The 21,775-nt window shown below is 38.9% G+C and overlaps 1 protein-coding gene across 1 annotated transcript in view; it reads right to left on the bottom strand.

The window, feature by feature from the left end:
• Positions 1-21,775, bottom strand: part of BNC2 (basonuclin 2) — a 232,683-nt gene that overhangs the window by 3,237 nt on the left and 207,671 nt on the right. The window contains exon 4 of the mRNA XM_005241621.3: positions 19,278-21,244. Within this exon, the coding sequence (XP_005241678.2) occupies positions 19,278-21,244 (1,967 nt within the window). The remainder of the gene's footprint in view (positions 1-19,277; positions 21,245-21,775) is intronic.

The following is a 21,775-nucleotide window of genomic DNA, read 5'->3' as shown; positions in this document are numbered from 1 at the left end:
AGAGAGAGAACAAATTCACATTCCAATCCAGACATATCTGGTTTTTAAAAAAATAAAGACAAAAGAAAACAATATCTGAAACCAATAAAATACAGACTTCAAAAAAAGTCTTGACGGTGAAACTGTTTTTTGTCAGCTGTAATCTCACTTATACTGTTGTCCTGATGGGTACCAACTCAACCACACAATATGAAAAACATACAGCAAATTAATCAAAGCATATTCACAGCACCCCCATTATCATCCACAAATGAGTTCTGAACAGATGCATGCAGTGTGCACATACATGAATGATAAACAGTAGTTCTGACAGTCCCTCGCCTTCCTGGTGTCAGATGGCGTACAACTCCATGTAAAGTTGCTAAGTGCAGTACAGGAAACGCTTACTGTGAAAGCCTGTCCACACTGACCAGTGTTATTACATGACCATAAAAGCACATTTGTGCTTATCATCGTAATGCTAACTGTGAACTACTCGTAAAGTGTTCATGTGTTTTCTTCTTATGATTTCTCCCCCTCTCTCCCCTCCTCACTCCTGTGGTACGGGGACTTGCTGCAGTGCAGGAACTAGTCAGGATAACTGTAACTGTTTTTTTCCGCCCATTTGCGCTTACTGTTTTCTTGGTTTGCTGCTGAGAAAAACAGCAGCCAGGCATGCAGTGAAAATAACTTCAGCATTCACTGAATGAAGATATAAGAGTAAATTACCATGTTAAATAAGGGCCACTGAGCCCCAGATGGACAGAGGCCATTCTGAGAAAGATCAGTGTTAAAGATCCAAACCTTGTTGATGCTCTGATAAGAAGAGATGCCTCCCTTATTCAATTCTCACTTACAGCAGTGGCAATCAGTAATCTAGTTAAAGTATGTACCAGCCCATAATATCTGTCAGGCAAACGATGTGCAGAAATGTGCGGACCAGTTCTGGCACTCTGCTCAGTAGTGTCCCTTTTCCGCTGTCAGCAGTACTGTTGGATTCTCCTAATATAATTACATTGACTTTTATTCAATTAAGTGCCATTCCTAGCCTTAAAAAGAAGCTACTTTATCAATTGATTCAGGTGTAATGCAATAATAAAGATGAACTCATGGCAGTGCATTAGCTCTGCTGTTCATAACTTCTGAACATAGGTTCATTCATAGCAGTCGATTTCCATTATGCAACCACAGTTCAAAAGAATTGATTCTTTTACATTCATTTCTTAATCTATTTCGCTTGTGTTTAATACTCTCCCTAAATATCATATGCAAAAACATTCTGGTAGGTATGAGAGGAAAGAATTGTGAGAAAAATTTCATTTATTTGGACACTGACATTTTGAAATCTTATGACAACTCACGGGGACTAAAATCTTGCCAGAATTGAGAATACTGCATTCTGAAGTAACTAGCAACACACATTTCCAGTAGCTGAATGACCGTGGGGATAGGAGGTAAGGAAAAGTACGTTTTCATAGACACACCGGTCTAGAGTGTGCGGAGCTTGACCCTGCACCCCTTTCCCATCTACTACACAACTAAATGCAGCATTGCACCCTGAGGTGCAGGCTGAGCATCCTGTGCAGGGTGCTGCTTCAACAGTGCCCTGCATAAAGAAGGGGTTTCTCAGGGCTGACAGCAGCATTCCCAAGGTTTGTTTGGGAAAAGATGACAAGGGAGTTCTCTGTAGAAGGAACATGCTCATGTATGTAAGGATGGCTATGAAGAACAGAAGAGCAATAAGCAAAAACATGGAATTAAGAAGAGTATGGGTAAAGGCAGACTAAAAAGAGAAGCAGTACAGACCAGGAAAGTTTAAAACGGGAGGTGTTTTGCGAAAAGGCAAGCACTGGCAATAGCCAAATAGAATAGGATTGAGTTTATGGGCAGAAATGAAGCATGATTTACTATGAAGCTATGAAGACCACCATTCAGCTGGAAAGGCAGAATTGTATGTGGCCAACAACCCGTACTCTGACCTAGTAGCTGCAAAACACTGGCAGAGAGACACAAGAAGAAAAAAGCAGCATTACAAATATTGGCCAAGCCTATACTCTCTTTGTTTTGATAAACTTAACTGCTCCTCTCATCCAATGCTGATCTTTCTTGCCTTTTTTTCCTGGAAAATGTACTCATTCAGCCATCTTAAATTGCTCCAGTAGTTCCCAGACCTCCTTCTCCTACCAAATTGAAATACTCCATCCTAATCCAACTCTTTCTCCCCTGTTTTGTCACTCCCAAATCCTAGCAAGTTCTCCATGAGACTGCAGCCAGTGCTAGCCGCCTTGTCACCCGTTCATCTGCTCCCCTCCATGGCACCTGCAGTTTCTTCCTTCAGCTGTTCTGTTCCCTGATGATTTACAACACTGCTGCTCCTCTCCTCCTCTGAATACTGCTGCCAGGTACATGTAAACACTGTTCCCTGGGTAAGCTGAGGCACAGTTTGGGCAGAGTAATTTATGCCAGTTGATGAACACTGCCATCAAACAGCTCAAAAATCACAAAGCAAGATACGCCAAAAACAGCTGAGCTTCAGCTTGCCATTGCTACATTACTCCTTGTACCTAAGCTAGCTCATTTAAGGCCATCTCTGGTCTCCTTTGCACTGCAGCTGCTGCTGTATTTGCAGGGACAAAACCTGAAGAACTTAAATGAATGACAGCAGTACAGATAAAATATTTGACCTAATAAAATCCTTTGAATGACTCTGGACTTCTTAGACTTATTTGTACATCAGCTACCAAAAGGACATTTGATCCTGGCAATGGAAATATTGTGTAAAGACAATTGGTGAATTAAGTTTTCCAGGCAGAAATAAGAGGTCAAAAGAACTTCACTAAAGGCATATCTCACTCAGCTCCAGTTACCAGATCCGTCCCATCCTAGGCAACAAGGGACAGTGAAGAAGGTTAATTGTGAGAAATTAAAATACTATGTGTGCCAAAGAATGTCCAAACATCTGTTTAGCTCTGTACTATGTACCATGTACCCTTAAAAATGAGGAGAGTATTTGGCTGGTTGTGGCAAGAAGTTTTAGCAAAGTCTGGTTTGTTTTAGGAGGCCCAGAATGCCTGATTTTTCCACATAATTACCATTCTCCTTTCAAGTTACTATTCAGGAGCTAGACATACGGTGGGCAAAAGTGTGTGGGAAGTCCTCACCAGAGTGAATACAGCCTTCTGAATTCAATGATCTTAATAATGGATCAGTGCTGCTGTAAAGATGATAATGATGACACACATGAAATCTGTGGCTGTAGCAAAGTGGTACGGGTATCTCCGCTAATTCACCATTGGCCTTTCAGGCAGGAGCTTCAGTAGCAGTGCAAGGCAGAGGGCTACAGCAACTACAGCAGCTCTCTGACTGTGGCCATGATCCTACTGGCGGTAGTATTTTCCTTCCCTTGTGAAGTTCATGGAAGTATTCTTCCATAATTAGAATTCATTGTTGGTTCCACCCCACCTACTACTAGTAAGCTCCTCTAGTGAGAGATGCACTACGCATCAACAGAAGAAAGGGGACTATAAGCCTAGGAAATATGGTCAGTTAAACGTACATGCCATTTACACAGCTCATAAATCCAGAGTGGGTTCCCCTCAGCAGTTTCTTTCTACGCTTGTCAATGAATCTGATTTTGTTAACTTACTATCTATTTGTTGGGGAAAAAAAAAGTAGCGGCCGCTTTATTTTAGTTTATTTTTATTTAGTCAGTCTCTTTATTTCTTTTTGAAGTGAGTGAGGAGGAATTTATCAGAGAGTAGAATTTGTCCTGGCATAGAAATTGGCACGATTTCTATGCATGACTCAAAGCCAGCTTTGGATGCACCCATGGCTGCAGTCCTGTCTGCACTAGGAAAAACTTTATCTCTGACATGCACTGCAGTTAGGGAATTTGGATGATAAAGAGTACTCTTTATTTTAATTCAAGTCTTATACAGAGCACAAAACTAACTGCATAAAAAAATTGTTGGAATGTGTTGGTCAAATTTCAGGGCAGGGCAGGGCAGGGCAGGTTGTTGAAACTGAAACATAAAGCACTATTTTCTTCATTTTTTATCAAGCGAAAAATGTGATTACACTTAAATATTAAGGAGATGAGAGAAAAAAGAGGGTGAGAATGAAACAGCAGCATAATTATTAGGGACTAAAGAAACCCCTTTTCCAGTCCCTGATGCAGTCAGACAGAAAGGCCAAGCCAACTGATGTCCCAGTTAAATATCCTAGCTATTGGCCTCTTGTGCCTCCTTGGTTGACTGTAAGTGACAAAGTTCCCTGATGAAAATCTCACTCTAACACCAAAGCCCACTGTATTGTTCATTAAAATTCTGAAATTAATAATTTCAACATCTCCAGTTGTATCCCAGCACATCCTTTTTTCCTATGTTTCTAAACAAAAAAATACCCCAATCTCTTATACTTCAAATGTTCTGAAAATGCCTTTTCTGGCAAATACATGATTTGCCAAAGTAACACCACCCAGCGTTATCATTCTGACACTGCAAAGAAACCACATATTGGAGGTCACAGCAGGGGGCCATTAGTCTTTGGGCAGCTTTGCTTTAAGATACAGTAAGTGATCCCAGCATTAAATAATGCAATAGAATTTATTTGAAGACCTAATGAGTTAAAAGTAAACATTAAATTCTTCTCTGTTAAATTATATTCTTTCCAGGTAATAGTAAATTTATTATTTTTTTTTAAAGAATACAGGTGCTAATATTGGATTATGAAACCTGAAACAGCACGATCTTCAGCAGTTTGAAGAAGATTCTATAAAAAACGAAAGGCCAGGACACATCTGTCTGGTGGTTTATGTACAGATTGGCAAACCTCTTATTAAAGCTCAATACGGAAGCAACCATTCAGATTGTGCAGGCTCCATACGACCTATCCTTCTGCTATACCTTGTCTAAAACTAAACTCTGCCAATCTGGTTTAAAATACCATAAACAATTAAACTTTTCATCATTCCTGCCATGAAACTTCTTCTACACCTGTCCAGCTCAGTATTCAGCCTATGTTTTTATCTATAATGAAATGTTATAGCAAAGTTCTCTTTGTTTCTCTTCACCTCAAAGGCTGTTAATTAAGATTTACAGTTTTGTTTAAAAATTTCACATTACTTTAATCATTAATGCAGTTTTCTAATACAGCAAAGTACCGGGGTCTTACCTCAATTTCATGTTCCTTTCCTGCTTATTTAAGTCTGAAACTCATAGAAAGGCTGAGAATGTAACAGATCATAATAGAAAGTAAACTCAGAATTTTATGCTTTCTCAGAATCTCTGCAGACTGAAAGTGCTGAGTTTCATGCAGCAAAAATCAAAGAACCAGAAAGTAAGGCTATGGCTAAATATAACAGCGTACATATTTATGAGAAAAGACATGGCCTTAATTCTGATAGTTCTTCAAGAAAGAAGCAGCAATCATTCTCCCTATTTACTTAAGAGAATCAACAATAAAACAGTTCCTGGAATTTAATTAGTAATGGAAACTGTTAAAGAAATTATTTTCTCAGTTACTGTTCTAATTTTGCCACTCTATCAGCAGTCTTTGATACAGTTTGCTTTTTTTTTTTTCCCAATGAAAAAAAAAATATCCATAAATCTGAGCAAAGATAATAAAGGTTTGAAATCCTGATCTGACCTAAATTACAGAATTCACACTTATCTAGACAGGGTCAATGTTTCAGCCTGTGCACTAGCCCTTCCATGCATTTCATCATGTTTAGTTTACCTCTAAGTGTAAGGGGAAAAGTAGTGATAGGTTTAGAACAATGAGTGAAAACAAAATACTATACTACCTAATGAAACCACAGCATTATGAACAATTGGGGTAATAACATCAGTTCTTGAGGCTTTAAATTGCATAGAATCTGAAAAATATTAACCTTTCATAGGAAGAAAATCCAAAAGGTAAAATACAGTTCAGCACCTATTAAAAAAAGTAAAAAAAACAGTGCTTATTAAATACAGGAAATAAAGGACAAGCAAGTTCTTGCAAATTAAAGATGTGGAGCCCAGTCATTTCAATCCTTTCAATATGAAACAAATCACTCACACTGGTCACGAAGACAGCTCCCTCTACACTCAAATTATTCACTTGAAGATAAGCTCCCATCAAACTCTTTAGGGGTTTAACTAATTTACTGCACAGATACGGCACGTCTGTTGTAATAACAGGTAGGATGTATTGGGGTCGACCATTTATCAGAATTAGACTTCTTTTTTCAATTCGCTGTGAATTATGCTGCCTACACTGCTCCTCTTTCTCAGAGCTTCCCATCCCCTTACGGCCCCTAATGTGGCAGGCAAACAAAATTGACAGTCTCATCTTGTCAACAAGGGGTGATTCTCCTGAGAAGCCATTTAACTTTGCAGAGGAAGCAATGTATTAATGTGCCTGTCCCAGGAATGTTAATCATCTTCAAGCTCCCTCTAACTTTGACATGAACGAAATCACCAAATTTGTTTACTAAATGAATCGTAATATGCTAATAAGAGAGCATGACATATATGGTAAAGCCAAACAGATGGTTTGTTTACTCCACTTTGCAACTTTATAAATGTTGTAACTCTGAAGATGTTAGTGAGAATTATTGGTTTGTTGGCAGTGGCAAACATGCCTTTTGCATACTTAATCCACAGTTAGAGTCAGAAAACAATTTGTCATTGCCATGGAGTGCATAAAAAATGTTAATGCAGAGATGGCATTTGGGGAGGCAGGATAGCTCCCTGTGTGAGTAAATACTCAGGTTAAACGTGAAACTGATATCTGATGGCAATGTTTGCTACCAAATAATTTTTAATGTAAAATCTGACAGGTTCAGGATTCTTGAAAGGCCCAATAATTCAGTACATACCTGTTGAGGTGTTTAGTGAGACGGTCCTTACGGTGTGAACAGAATTACACTTTCACAACAGCTGTGTGTGCTCAGAAGCATCGAGGTCATGTCGCACTCTTAATATATTACTATTGTTGTCCATCAAAGATCAAAAGATATTACAAACAAAAAGAACAACCACTGGTGTACTTGCCAAAGTTACTCAGAAATTATCAAAATTGTGTTGCAACACTTCAACCTCTCACTTTACTAGCTGCCTGGAAGCAAAACAGACTCATTACAAAATATCCAGCACTCTTGTCTAATATCCGGGCTGGCTGAGAAAGTTTAGAATAGAAAGATTTATCTGACGGAATATTTCCTAACTGAACTAAGTCAGTGTAGCAATGATTACATGCACGAGAAGGTCATCATATGCATGACAAAGTCTTTCAATGGAAATTACAGGTGGTCAGCAGCACTGACAATCAGTGCAACTGCCATAAGCTGTCTCCACAACTTACACATGCTCTATGGAAAAGTTTATCATGTGCAGGCGTTTTACACAAGGCCCTGCACAGCAGCCATGCATTAGGTCCTCATCTCCTGTGTGTTGAAGTATTTTGCTGGTCTTTCACTGTACTTCCCTTTAAGTACTGAGGGGCAACATCCAGGTAGAATCTGTTGCCACACTACATGAATTAATATTTCTTCTCAAACCTAAATCATCTACATATTACATAATCCAAGTTTTGTAATCAGAATTTTTCACCCCTCACTTTATTTTACTAAAACAGTCATGTAAAATGTGATAATTTTGCAAGATTTTATGCGAACAGTCCTTTCAGTTCGGCATCCCACTCATGAATTTCCTGAGTTTCAAGTTTCAGTAAATGCAAAAAAGACACAACTCTATCAGAATAGCTATCTTCCCCCAATTCTGCTTTGAAATTAATTCCTTTATCCCAGATATTGTGGCACAGCAACACATTATCTCACAATTTGCTTAGAAGGTTCATAGACTCTACTGATTGCATTATAAGTTCAAATTCATAGTAAGTCTACAGATCCAGGGATAGTTTGTATGATTTCAGGTTTCACAGCAAATATGTAAACCGTTTCTTTTGGTCACAATGTGATGGTAATTCTCATTCCCACTGCTTTGTTTGTCTAAAAATGCTGGGTTTATTTATATAATACCAGAGGAACTATAAAACCAAATATGATGTGGCATTTCAACAGGGTTCATCTATTAGTAATTTTACATTACTAAATAAGTACCCTTCTCAGGTCAACTGATAGCTGATTATCTTATAACCTCCCCTCACTGACGCCCCAACTCCTCAGTAATTTCAACCCTCTGAGATTCTTCCATACATACTATTGTCAGCGGTTATTAAATTCTCAACTTTTTACCCATCCACAAGAGACTGTGTAAAGATATCTAAGGGAAGTATGAGTTCAGCTTGCTGTCCAAGGATTATTTTGGAAGAAACATTAGCGGCTGTCCCAGCCTGGCGCTTATATCTCATTTGAAACATCTACTCATTCCTGACCAACAAAGAAAATTTCAATAAAGTACTTTTACTGGTTTAACAGCAGTGAGCTCCTGGGATTGTCAAAGTGCTCAGTCTTTTCCGAGGAGAGAAGGAATCAGCAGCTCAAATATAATTAACCTTCCATTCTCAATGCAAACTGCCACGCACAGGAGCTCTGCAGTCTATTAGTGAAGTTATAACGGCCAACAGGCAGAGGCAAAATTGGTCAAAAAGTTGGCTGCTGCTGTCATATTTTTAGAATTATGATTAATGACACTAATAATGTGGATGATTACTGATATGTGTATCTCCTGCAGTTTATCATATTGCACTGGCTGCCTACGTCCACAATAAACATGATGCTATCATTTACCTCTTTATTGAAGGCAATCCTTCTCTTGAAGGAGCACATTCTAATTACTTTGTAATGTTTTATGTCTTAAACGTTTTGCAGCTCTGGACCTTGCCAACTGCTTCATGTCTACCATTGATTAATTACAGAATGTTTAATCAAAATTTAGAACCTAATGCAGTCATTTATGAGTGTGCTGCAGTGCCAAGGTAGTTAGGCTGCCATCCCAAGCTTGGAGAGTGCTGGGTTCAAAATTAAATCCCAGAAATGTAGAAGATGCCAAAGATTTTACCTTGAGTGATTTGAGTCTAAAATCTTACTTCAGTTGATGAATGACAGGCACCCAATCAAAATGAGAGGTCTTTCTGGTGCATGTATGTGTGCTTGTGTGTTCCTGTTACATTTTTCGTCTTCTTTAAATGTCTTCAGTTTTCTCTTTATTCCATTGCTGCTGCAGTTACTCCTCAGCTCCTTTACAAGCCTTCCCTGCTGCTACAGCTCTTGCAAACACCAGTCAGGAGAGTGTAGTTTTGAAGTGGTTAAACAAGTGAAAAATAATTTGCAGGGACAAATACATAAGTTTTTTTTTAATGTGGATTTTTATGGTACTGTCATACAACCATTCACCGTTGAAGTTAAGTGTTTTTTTAATACCATTACTGAACTGCTGAAATGGATGCTAATATAGCTTGGAGTGCTAATGTCAAATCCTGGTAATAAAAAAGACAGACTGCTGAATGAAATAATTTCAAGTAAAAAATAGAACAAAAGTGCTCTCACTCTCGCTCTCCACTTTTATTGAATTGGGACTGACTAGGCCAATTGCTTTAGAAGTCTGTAAAGCACAATTACTAGTGAGCTGACTGACCCAGCAGTGCCCCTTCTGTGACAGAACAGACTAAAAAGGCTGCAGAATTAGTGCTGCTACCCTATCTTGCTATCAGACCTGAGAGACGTCCAGCTCAGGATTTGTTATTCTTCCTGCCAGGGCCTGCCTCCACCCCTCATGAAATCTTGAATCTCAGTCTTGCATAATGTATCATCGTCTTCTTTAAACAAGGGCTCATTTACCTTTTCTGAGTGGGAATCCAAGTTCTCTTTCTATCCATTGTATTTTTATATCTTCATCTACCAACACAGCTGTATATAGGACTTTCAGTACACGTATCTACAGACACACAGGCATACATACATGTTTGGGCTATTTTTATCTCCACATTTTGTGTGTTAAACACAAAAGTACAATGTAAGATTTACAGGCAGCGAAATTAACTGTGTACCATTTCTATTTTCAGTTATAAGTGGCTGAAGTGTAATTTCTCTTTTATTTTGGCATAACAAAGAAAAGGAGAGAGGGGGGAAAGAGAGGGAGGAAGAGGGAGAGAAAGGAAAAAAATGTATTGAACTGGAAGCGGGCAACACTTTTCCCTAGTTAATAAAATAAGCAATAAAGTTTGTAAAGCACTAGAATCAAAATCAGTAACATTGGAAATAACAACTTATAAAACTTATAATTTAGAGCTTATGTTTCAGACTCATATAGTTTGACATGGACATACAGCTTAGGGCTTTTTTTTCCCCTTTCTCTTAAAAACAAAACCCCAAAAACAAATGACAGCAAAAAATATCTTCTTACTACAATCTCATCCTTTCTTTCTCTATCCCCGTTCTCCCCCATCCAAAATGAACCACTTTCCTTTTATACACAATGCCAACAAAGTCCTGCAAGCCTTCCTTTTTTATGACAGTGTACATTTTTGGCAAATCTAAAACTCTTTCATTTCTCTTCCAGGTCCATTCATATGAAGCTTGCAGGTGCCTCATGGCAAAAATGTTAAATTATTTCTTAGACAGATCTTTTTAAGTAATGCTTTTTAGGGCAAGCTTAAATGCAAAATGAGCTCTTAATTAAAAAGAAAAAAAACACTTGCTTAGCACAAAGCAAACTGCTCATTTAAAAGATGTTGCTGGGAAGTCAGAAGCCTTAGATTTTCTTTAGAAGTGGTGGGCTCAAAACTTCTGTCAGCAAGTATTCAGTGTTTGTAATTAAAAGGCCAATGTATGAAGAGCTATAGGTGGTATCGCACCTGAGATATTCCTGTGTTACCTCAGGTCCCGACATACCATCTAAAATATTTCTATTGCCATTGGGAGTGTTTTATGTGTATCTGCTGGATGTGAATGAGTGATTTCCACTGTAGTACCTACAGCATAATGTCATGCATACTAGTACATGATGTGTGGCACAGCTGGCCATCTTTCCTGAAGAAGCAGAAGGCTGTGAGTACTGCAGGTGAGGATTAAGGGGTAGTAAAAGCCATGCACAGTGTCTTGCAGCGCACTTGCAGTGCCTATACAGTACACAGTCTCTCCCTGACACTGTCGAGTATTTAAATCTCATTGATAACTCTACATTTCTGCCTTCAGGATCACCTTTAGATAAGTAGTCAGCAGTCTGGTTATCTTCCCCCTTTACCATTTCTAACTATATGCACAGTATAATCCTGCAATTACAGGCTCTACGTTATGAATTTGCTGTTACTCCCTGTCATATTTGCTAATCACTAGCAACTTGTACAACCATGAAGAGGCATCCCAGATTTAGAGAGGTTGGGGTTTGGGTTTTCGTTTCCCCAGGGCCCATAAATTGCCAAACATTTCTGAGTAACACGTTTTTACGAAGATATATTCCAGTGCAGAACACACCTGTCTCACCTGTTTGTCGCAAACTCGCTTTCAGGCCAGTACCTCAGATATCTGTGACTACAGCAAAACGCTCCCTGTAGTTCTTATCCAATCCATCTGGATCTACTAGCCAAGACTTATCTTGTCAAAAAGTAATGGAATAGGAACCCAAATTAACTTTGTTTTACTATACTGATCGCCCGCTACATAAATCTACTTTAAAAAATACCCCATGACCTCACAAACCCTAGAAAGGACTGTGTCTTTGGGGTGAGGCCAACTGTGGACAATGTTTACCTATGCCTACACTGACAGAACTGGCACACTATCCTCCAAAATCCTCCAGTGTTGTAGCTATTTGGAGTCATCTACACCTGGTAATTTCTTCCCCTTCTGGGTTATTTTTTTCTTTCCCCACGTAATTTCTAGGAGTTGCCTCACCAGTTTTCTTACTTTCAAATAAAATTAGCTTTAATTCTGATATGCCTGAGCATGATCACTCAGTTCATGTTCTAATGAATGAAATGGCTCAAATCTAGGGGGAACATCATCACCACCACCATTAAGGGGAGAAGAAAATTGTCTCATCTACAAGTGATCTTTGGTTAGGCTGAAAGATCTGATGTAAAGTTTGCCTCTCCAGCTGACAGTTTCTATTTTCAGACAGACAAGCACAGCTGACAAATGAGTGTATCATGTTGGTATGTATGACAGCATTTACCTGCCTGTTTAGTGCCTCCCTCCTTCATTGACAGCTGTTAACTCCAAAGGGCAGTAAAGACCCAGCTACTGCTGCCACATGATGTGTTTCCCTCCCCCTTCCATTATTTCTCCCCAGACTCTTCCACCTGAGAATACTACATCTCAGGTTGCAGCATCTTGCTCCATTTTCACACATCCAGGCTTTTGGGAATAGTGCCCTGGTGCTGTCTTGTAACTGCGAAGTACAGCTTCCTCCAGCATAGCAGAAATCTTACAGTTTTCTGCTGTTAAGTTTAAAAGAACAGCTAGAGCCTTTCTCTGCTGGAACTAACTTAGGTAGATGTTTTGTTTATCCCACTTCCAGAAGACTCTAAGATGGGACGTCTCTGTATATAGGGAACAGCTTTACATTTACTCAGGTAAATGGAAAACACTCAGGTTTTCTCCCAGTCTCTGAAGAGTTGTTTTTTCCAGTTATTTCCTGGGAACCTAGGGGCAACCAGGAAATTACGAATAAGCATTCATGTTCCCAGTCATCTTCTCAAAATATCTCTTTCACCAAACACAAAACATATAGAACCTACACGGGAAACTTGTACCGAAAAAATCAAACATCTACACTATTTGTCACAATACATACCAAGGGAAAATACCACTCAATGCATGTTTGGCTTTTGGCTAGTACTTTCAATGCTTTATTTATGCTTACCACCTATGTTAATGCTGGTGTAGCAGTTTATTTAAATAAACTTTTCGGGTCACTGAAAAGTCCTTGATTTATTTTACAAGTTCACACAAGAATGAGACTTCTTGCACTGCACAAAAGCCTGTACTCTCACTCTCAAAGTGATACCATTTTATGTACCAAAAGAGAACAACGTACTGAAGACAACAGATAGTTTCAAAAACCAACCACAACCTCCAACTCAAACCCAAAACAAATGGACATGTGCAGTTGGAAAAGAACTCCCTCCACGCCAGAGCTAATCCTGCAAACTTTACTAACCAGGGCTTGTTTTAGTTTATTTATTTTCTTTTAAGTAAATAAATAATTAATTAGTATGAAAAAAATAGTTCTGTGTATTCTATTTTTAATTCTGCTTCTCTTGTTCACATTAGTGAGTATGCAATACGACAGGCAGTCTGCGTTCAACATGACTACTCATGGAAGAGTTTAGCTCTGTTAGGGCTGCCACAAAATGTTTCTTTGTGATCTAGGTTCTCTTGGGAAGGAAGAATTATATGAACATTATCAATGACACACATCTTGGTGACTCTGCAAGAGAAAACCTAATGGTTCATACAATTGTATTGGATGTGCAGCTAGTCTCTTCATGAACTGCATTATGTCCATCAACAGTCGTATAGGTGTAAATATGTTAATATTTTAAATACATATAAAAAATAGCCCTTTTGTCTCTTGACAAATAGTTCATCATACAGCTAATGTCTTCAAACCTGATTTCCTTGTTCTTATTGGAGGAAATGCAAGCTGTATATGACAGCTAATTGTATTAGGGGAAATACAGTAATAGTTATCATGGAGTGGTGTGAAATATCTTATTTCTTGGAGCTATCTGTTCCTAGAACTGAGTGCATTTATAGAAAATAATTATTTAAAAAGTTATCTGCAGAAGTTTCCAAGTACACTAGGATGATGAAAAACTGGGTGCTGTTGTGTCAAGGAGGTGATAACAGGGGGCAGGTAGCAGCTTTCTCACATCTTCACCTCTCTTGATAATGTATGCAGTGGCTCATCATAGGTAACTGATGTTAATTTATTCAAGCACACCTGTACAGGGCTGGAAGTCAGGTAACCAGACAAAATGTATCTGCTTTTTCAATACAGCTACCCAGAGGCCTATATCTGCTCAAATTTAGTTCTAGAGACATCAGCAGGTTTTAATAAACCACCTACAGATGTCTTGTTCCATAGAAATCAAGGAGTTTACATTTTAAATCTGGACTGATTTAACTAGCAATCAAGTGGCATGATCACACTTGGCACCAATAGTTGCCTCATATTTATTCATAAGTTAATGAGCAGATATTATTTTGTTTTCAAATTTATTCATGGGCTCAATCACCTTTTCCATCTTGTGGAACACACACACACACACTCTCTCTCTCACTTTGTGAGAAAACTGAAAGGCAAACCTGAGCAATTGATAGTCCTACTTCAGCAGCAGAAACACAAAGTGAAAACTTCTTGCTTTGTTCCTCTGAACAGGTACACTAAGAATTAATTTATTTTTCATACTATGACAGAAAGGAAAATACAGTAACATATTGTTAATAAATCTGTGTCCTCGCTTAAGAAATCCAGATTTTAATAGTGCCAGTTCTGAGGTGAAAGAGGGATTTAGCATGCACTAAGGCTGCAGAGAAGATGGCTGTATTTCTCCTTAAGATCCAACTGTAGCTTCTCAACAAGACTTACTGAAGGTGTAAGGTCTGCCCACCTCCTGTTTCATGAGTGTTTTTGACCACAAAAGTCTTGGCTCTTAAAGGTGAAAGCCAGGAACAAAGAAGTCAAGTGCTCTAAACTTCACCTTCCAGACCTTCAGCTCTGCACATGCTCTCCAACACAGACCTTTGGATAAAACTGGGGCATTGCTGTCCTCCTTGGACAGGAAATAACTGTTCTCTTCTCCCATTCACATGTCTCATCCACAGCTCAGGATCATGCCTGAGCAGCTGTACCTCAGTGCTGGCTTCAAGGACCAACCAAATCTATCTCTTTGTAAGGCAAAGTCAGTATCTACTGGGGCAGGACTCTCAGATGAGGCTGGGGAGCAGATCCCAGGGGAATCTAAGCACTGGGGCCCTTTCTCCCCAGTCACAGGACAGACCTCTGTGTCCAGATAGAATTCACTTTACAAGGAGTATTCTTTCCATTCAAGTGCAACAGTTCTCACAAGAATATGTCTTCTTCCCGTCTCTCTTTTCCATCTAAAAAAATACTTGGAAAAGGTGTCTTTCTCTTCAAAAGGAACCTTATGACATTGCTTCTGACCACCAACAAAATTTTTAATACAGTCTCTTTTCCTATTTATTCTCCATGGCATTCTTGCAACAAGATGTAGCAGGAATGTCTTGCTTTTAGAAGAAAGGACATCTGAAGTAAATACAGAAACAAAAGTGGATGAACAGCTCATTCAGGGAGTGGCTGCTGAGGAATGGAAGGAAAATGTGGTTTTTACAAATGTAGTGCTTCCAGGAAAAGCACGACAGAAACAATTCTCTGCTTTGAGAAAAGACCAAAGATATAGGTATGTATAAGGCTGATCTGAGGAGTGATGTTACTTGTAGCTCAGAAGGTGAAAAAAGGCCCTTTAAAAAAACTAGGCTCAGTGGAGCTTGACTATTCAAAAGCAATACTGTCTAATTTTGAGAAGGCAAAACAGAATTACTGGGTCATTGACAGTAAGGGCCAGGACTTCACTTTGCTTTTCTCTGCCCTGTGTTGAAAAAACACGTGTAAGGTGGGACTCCTGAATTTCTGGTTATCTTGACCCTAATTTACAAGGAGCAGCAATGTTTAGTCACAGACCTCAGATGATATTCCAACCTTTCTGGCAGAAGGTATTTATACAGGAGTTGACCTTGGCACAAACGATGTAGGAACAGTGAAGCTGGATTTAGCCAACGCTCAACACAAATTGCTACAGGATGCATTCCACAATGGAGGGTTGCAGCTGTGAGATGGATAAAACCCCCTCCTTTGGACAAAGTAGCACTGCGTTGGCCCCTGACGGGATCTGCTGCCTCTGCTAACCAGCAGTTTGTACCGCAACCCCACCCTTGCAAAGCCCATTTACAACAGCTACACCCACTGTCAACAACTTGGAGTTTTGTGCATGTACAGGACTGGCGGAATATAGTCAAACCTTTGATTAACTATAATTGCATTAGAAAAGGTCCTAAGCCGTATCAGATGGCTCTAAAGGAAACAAAAAGGATCAGCTGATGTTATCTATCTCCGCTTAAGCTTGTATTTTCTTTTAGAACATGACTAGCGTTATGAAGTTTAGACCTCTAACTAGTTATAACCGGATTAATAATATTATTAGAACAAAACTAGTAATATAATTAATAAAATGACTAAAATAAAAGTAATAACTTCACAAGACTTGTAAGCTATGGGACAGCTAGGACTGATTTCATTAAGATGATCGCACTAAAAAAAATTATTTAATTTTAACCTGCAAAGCAAAGAAATTCTGATCTTCTCTAGCTAGTCAAAGATTATGTGATTCAAAACACAATCAAATCACACAGATTTTTTATAATATGTCCAAAATGGATTACCAATACATGACAAATATTATCCAGGAATTATTACTGCATGCTTCAGGTAGCTATTTCTTACTTCTTGTACAGCGACTAATAGTAAAACGCTTCTGAGCTTTTTAAAGTGAAATTGATGTAAGTGGCTGGAAGAAGTTCGTGGTTACCAATGACATAAATTTAGTTATCCAGTTCTCTTTGAGGAGCTCTCCATAATCTGAAGAGCTACAAATTGTATACTTAGGTAATGACTCTCTTTAAAATTAATGTATGTATTCAAAAGGAATATCAGCAAAAAATAAAAACAATTCAAATGGGAAAATCTTCTGGGCAATTAAAAAGTTTTTGAGAAAAAAAGATGATATATTAATTCAACTTTTACTGCCAAACTTTATATAAAAAAACACCTTGTATTTTGAGGCAATAATAAAGAAGAATGTTTTAAATGTTTACTTAATTCTTTCATCCACTTTCTTTTATATGCTGCACATACGCTTTCATTTCTGCACATTGCTGGACATTGCACTTCTGGTTAAGAATGCATAGCCCAGGGAAGTTTGGAAGATGTTTCTTGCTCAAGTATCTGAAAGAATTATCAAGAACCATGAGAGCATTTGTTGGTTCTTTCAAGGCACTTCCAGACACCTGTTGCAAACCAGGAGTGCTAATGAATTTATAAAAACATCAAGCCTGAATGGGCACACAAATTGTACTACACCTTTGAATTTTTTGAAGTGTATAACCACTCTTAAATCTTTGCAATTAAAGGGTATAATATGCCTACTGAATTTCTTTTGTCCCAAGTGCAACACGTAACTGAACCACGTTCTGAATGTTAATAGTGGAATGATATAAAAAGAAGGTCTTGTGCCTTACATAACTCATAATATTATGTAAATAATGATTTTATCTATAAATATGCAGCCTGCATTTTAAGTTCCTGAATTAGATTTTTATTTTATGGCTCGCTTTTAATCAGCTTAATAGGAGTGTCTTACATAGTTCACAAAATATTTTCAAAATGTTCCCTTTTTTAATGTTCTTTTCTCATAAATATGTTATGTATGTCATCACAGTCATCTCTTATTTAGAACATATAAATCTTTACTATCCTAACTTTATTATTAGCATGATCTATCTATGGATTCCTGCTGAAATTTAATACATTGCATAAAGTTCTAAACCCTAAAGCTGGCCACTTTTTACTTCACATGCTGAATGCAAAGCTGTTTTTCTTAGTACCTGACTGACTTTTCATAATCCACTTGAGGAAACAGACCAACCAAGTCTTGATGAACAAAACTTGTGCAATTTCAGGAACTGAGAGGGGTTGCACACTTCTAAACTCAGTGTAGATTATACCACTGACTCACATGCCTCCCTTGTCAAACTCAAGTCTCATAAATGTTATCAGGATACAGCAAGAAAGGAGCCTTAATTTAGTTTTACCTGCTTCATCTCCAGTGGTTTCATCCTACTGAAATGCAAACATTCTAGATTGTCCTTCTTATTAATTTTGAACATGTATTCTTACGTGTGTTCCTATTTTTCTGTTTAGTGGATTTCATAAATGATAACAGAAGATATGAGATATTTGGGGACTGGACTCTCCATCAAAATAGTGAATTCTGGCTCCTCAGTATCCTCAACACTAACTTGCTTTCATTTTGTATGACATGATATATTCACTTTCAAACCACATCAGTTTCGGGGGGGGGGGGGGGGGGGGAGGGGGCAGGGGGGGCAGAAAGAAAAAGGAGCTGTGTGTGAAATGTTTAGCTAGGTTTAATTTCCTTCCTGTGTCTGCTGAGTTTTTACAACATAATGAAAAAATATGAAACACAAATAAAGGAAAAGATCACTCACCATCAGTCCATGAACCAGAGAGATTTTGTTATGTGACAATATGATCATCATCACACGCTACAGCTTTTATCCACGAGTTTGAAATAACTGTGTTATCCTACCACCTTGACAAATTCCATTTATATTACATTTTCCTCAGGAATGAAAAAGAGTGCTGTATAAAAAAACCCCAACAACCTAAGAGTTTAAGGACCAGCTGCTTCTGTTTAAGCCCAACTGTTTCAGTATTGATGCAGCATAGCTAGGGCATGATGTCATTTGAAGTGCTAGCAGAATATACCCTGGTTGATCTTAAAAATATGTAGGGGTCTACCCTCTCCTCTCTGAGTGTGCGTAATTCCCATCAGTGGGAAAGGGAGTTGCCCACATGCATAAACGAAGATAAAGCAGGCTAAATGACCATAGTGGACAGAGAGGTGTATAAGTTCTACTGAAAAAAGGCACAACTATTTTCTTAAGATTTACTTGTTCTTGCTACAACATAGCAGCTAGTTTGAAAAATTGAAGACAAGAAAGAACAGCCTTCAAATGATTTTTGTTTGCTTTCATATGACCCTATGAGATAGAAATCATTCTTTTATTGCAGTTCTTCCCTTCTCTGCATCCATCCACTCATCCACCTGTCCATCCGCTCCTTCCCTCCTGTTGTCCTATGGTTTGATATGCATGTATGGAGATACTTGTATTGTATATAACTGACTTAATAGAAGCTTTTCTTGTTTTAAATTTGCAGGGAGAAGAAAATCAATGTAATAAAAGCTTCAGCTTATAAACAGAAGTACAATGCACATGTTCACAGTCACACAGAAAGAATAATGACACTTATTATCTAGCCAGTCACTTAAGAGGATGTCACAATATGTACTATTCTGAATGCCAAGCAACAGTGAAAATCTTAGTGATAAAATTCTCTCAATGTCATGGGAACACGATTGTCACTTATTATTGTACATCTCTCTATTTCTTCATATATCCTAAACTGCCTATTCTTACATAATTCAACACATTTAATAATGTAGAAAATCAATTAATATTTACTGACCTGTCTCTGCTTCTCCGTGATGGGAACGCAGCATTACAGCCAGCCACTGTGCAGACATGCATCTCTTTTAAATGAACATTTCTGTAGTGAAGCTTCACACTGTAGGAACTCTTGAAACTTTTCTTGCACACATAACAGATCTTGGGGTCTGGGCTGGAGCACATTTCACCTTCTGGGGAGAACTTCTGAGGACTGCTGTAGTTGAATGTAGAAGCAAAACTTTCATGAAGGGCAGCCATACTGGCACTGCCCCCATTGTACAGTCCATATTGGCTCATGTAGAACATGTCATATGTAGGGTCTGTATACTCTTCCTTCACCTTAATGACATCCTGGTTGGAAGAGTCATTGTGGTTTTCATCTGGTCTGTCACTGTGCATCATAGATTTTTCACCAGGTTCGTGGAGATGATCATCACCTTCCATGGATTCCTCACACAGTTTGGGCTCTGACGATTCTGACTCATTTTCATAGTCTCTCTCATGCTCCTGGTCTTCTGATGTCATGCTGTCTGCCCTTCTTATGTCTGGTCTGGAAATACATCTGCTTCTGTCACTTTTGGAAAAGTCTTTCACAGACAGGCCGGGGCTCATCTCCTCCTGAGAATGGCAATGATTGTCATGACCAATGTCATTCACCATCGTGCTGCTGTCATTCACCTCTTCATCTTCATCATCAAACTCATCTGCAGTATCGATAACTTCCTTTTCAATTTTAACTGGCATGCTTGACTTCCTTGGCTTTTTCTTGGGGGCAAGGTCCGCGTTAGGCTCTGGGGTGGGCATCAGCACTGAAGGTACTGATGACTCCGAAGGAGGAGGGGGATGCTGCTCCATGCCACTCACTGCTGGTATTATTGGACTGGTAGGGAGTGAAGTTGGAGGACTCACCATCTCTCCAGGAGTAAGTAAATTTCTGTAAAAAGGAGGAACAGGTTGGACAGTCTTTAAAGCTGGGAACACCAGCTGACTGGGAAGAGGGTTCTGTAGTACAGGATCTAGAGGAGGAGTGGTAAACCCCATTGGTGGACGCCCAGGGCTTGTTAAAGTTAGGCTGGATTTTGTACTTGCTATGACTGGAGTGGCAGCACCTGATGTAGCACGAATTAGATCTTTATCACGGTTATTCCTTAGCATAGGCATGTGGAGGCGGGGATTGGGGTTAGCACTGTGGCGATTGCGGCTTCTGAGAGAGCTGAAGACCATGTTGCAGCCCTCAATAGTGCACCGGTGCTTGATCTTCAGGTGAACGGCATTGTAGTGGATTTTAAGAGTACCTTTGTCATAGAAAGTTTTGCCACATGCATTGCAAAACACTCTTCCTTTCCTGGAGGCCGATCCCATTCTCCTCATTCTGTGAATGCGGAATGAGCTTTTAGTGTGTTCTGTTTTTGATAAATCATTGACGGGCGTAGGTGTCTGAACAGGAGAGACACAGGCTGGCTCAGTTTTGGGCTCAACATTTGTGATGCTGGTCAAAGCATTCCTGCTGGATGTTTGCTCATTCTTGAAAGGTGTAGGGGAAACTTCAGATTCACTGCTCTCATTATACTCATTTTGGGTTGTAAGGCTTGGTTCTCGGAGCCTCATAGCTGGCTGTTCCAGCAGGAGGCCGTTTGGAGGCAGCCCCAGCAGTGGAGCAGAGACTGGATTTATGTATTGGAATGGAAGCAAGAATGCAAGACTATTCGGGATGTTTTCAAAATGATGAATGCTGGAAGGGTTGCTATTCTCCAGGTGAGCAAGGAGACTTGGGCTCCTGGTGCGATTATTGCTTTCAATAAAAGTCCTTATATCTGAATCTGTCTTTGAAGATGGCACAGCCACAGCCTGCCCTTCTTTTTCTTGAATTGCCATCAGCTCCACGATGGATTTTGTTTCTCCAAATCTCAGAAACTGCTGAAGGGTAATGATCTCTTCTTCCCTGGACATGATGGCCCAGCGGTCCAGCACCTTGCCTGCAGCATCCTAGAGGCCATATCAAAGAAACAACAAAGACAAACACAAAGAAAAAACTTATTGATTCTGCATAATTATTGAATTCAATAGAAGGTGCTCTGCTGCCTGGACATGAAACACTAAGCTCAAAAAACAACCATGCAAACAGCGTTAATAGAACTCGACCAAAAAATGCAAACTTTCCAGCCATGCAAATACAGTAATTAGAGTCACAGTCAGAGAAACAGATTGAGTTTAATAATGTCAGAGCAAACAAAATTTAGACCACAGAGCTCTGTGATCTAAAATGCTTTCAATGCTTGTATTTTAACAACAGTGATCTATGTACAATGCTACTGTTTAGCATACATTAGTGTAAAACACAAACTGTTGCTGTGCACTCTATTGTAAAATATAGAAAATTGTACCTTAATTGCTATTAAATGGTGACACTATAAGAAAGAGCTAAATAAATGCATCTGATAGATTTGCTTCTTAAATATGAGCAGACATAAGACTGAAGTCACTCATGGGCAATCTCACAAGAAATTTTGATGCAAG

This window comes from Falco peregrinus, chromosome Z (assembly GCF_023634155.1).
Source record: "Falco peregrinus isolate bFalPer1 chromosome Z, bFalPer1.pri, whole genome shotgun sequence".
NCBI lineage: Eukaryota > Metazoa > Chordata > Aves > Falconiformes > Falconidae > Falco > Falco peregrinus.
This window is presented reverse-complemented; position numbering and strand designations above follow the sequence as displayed.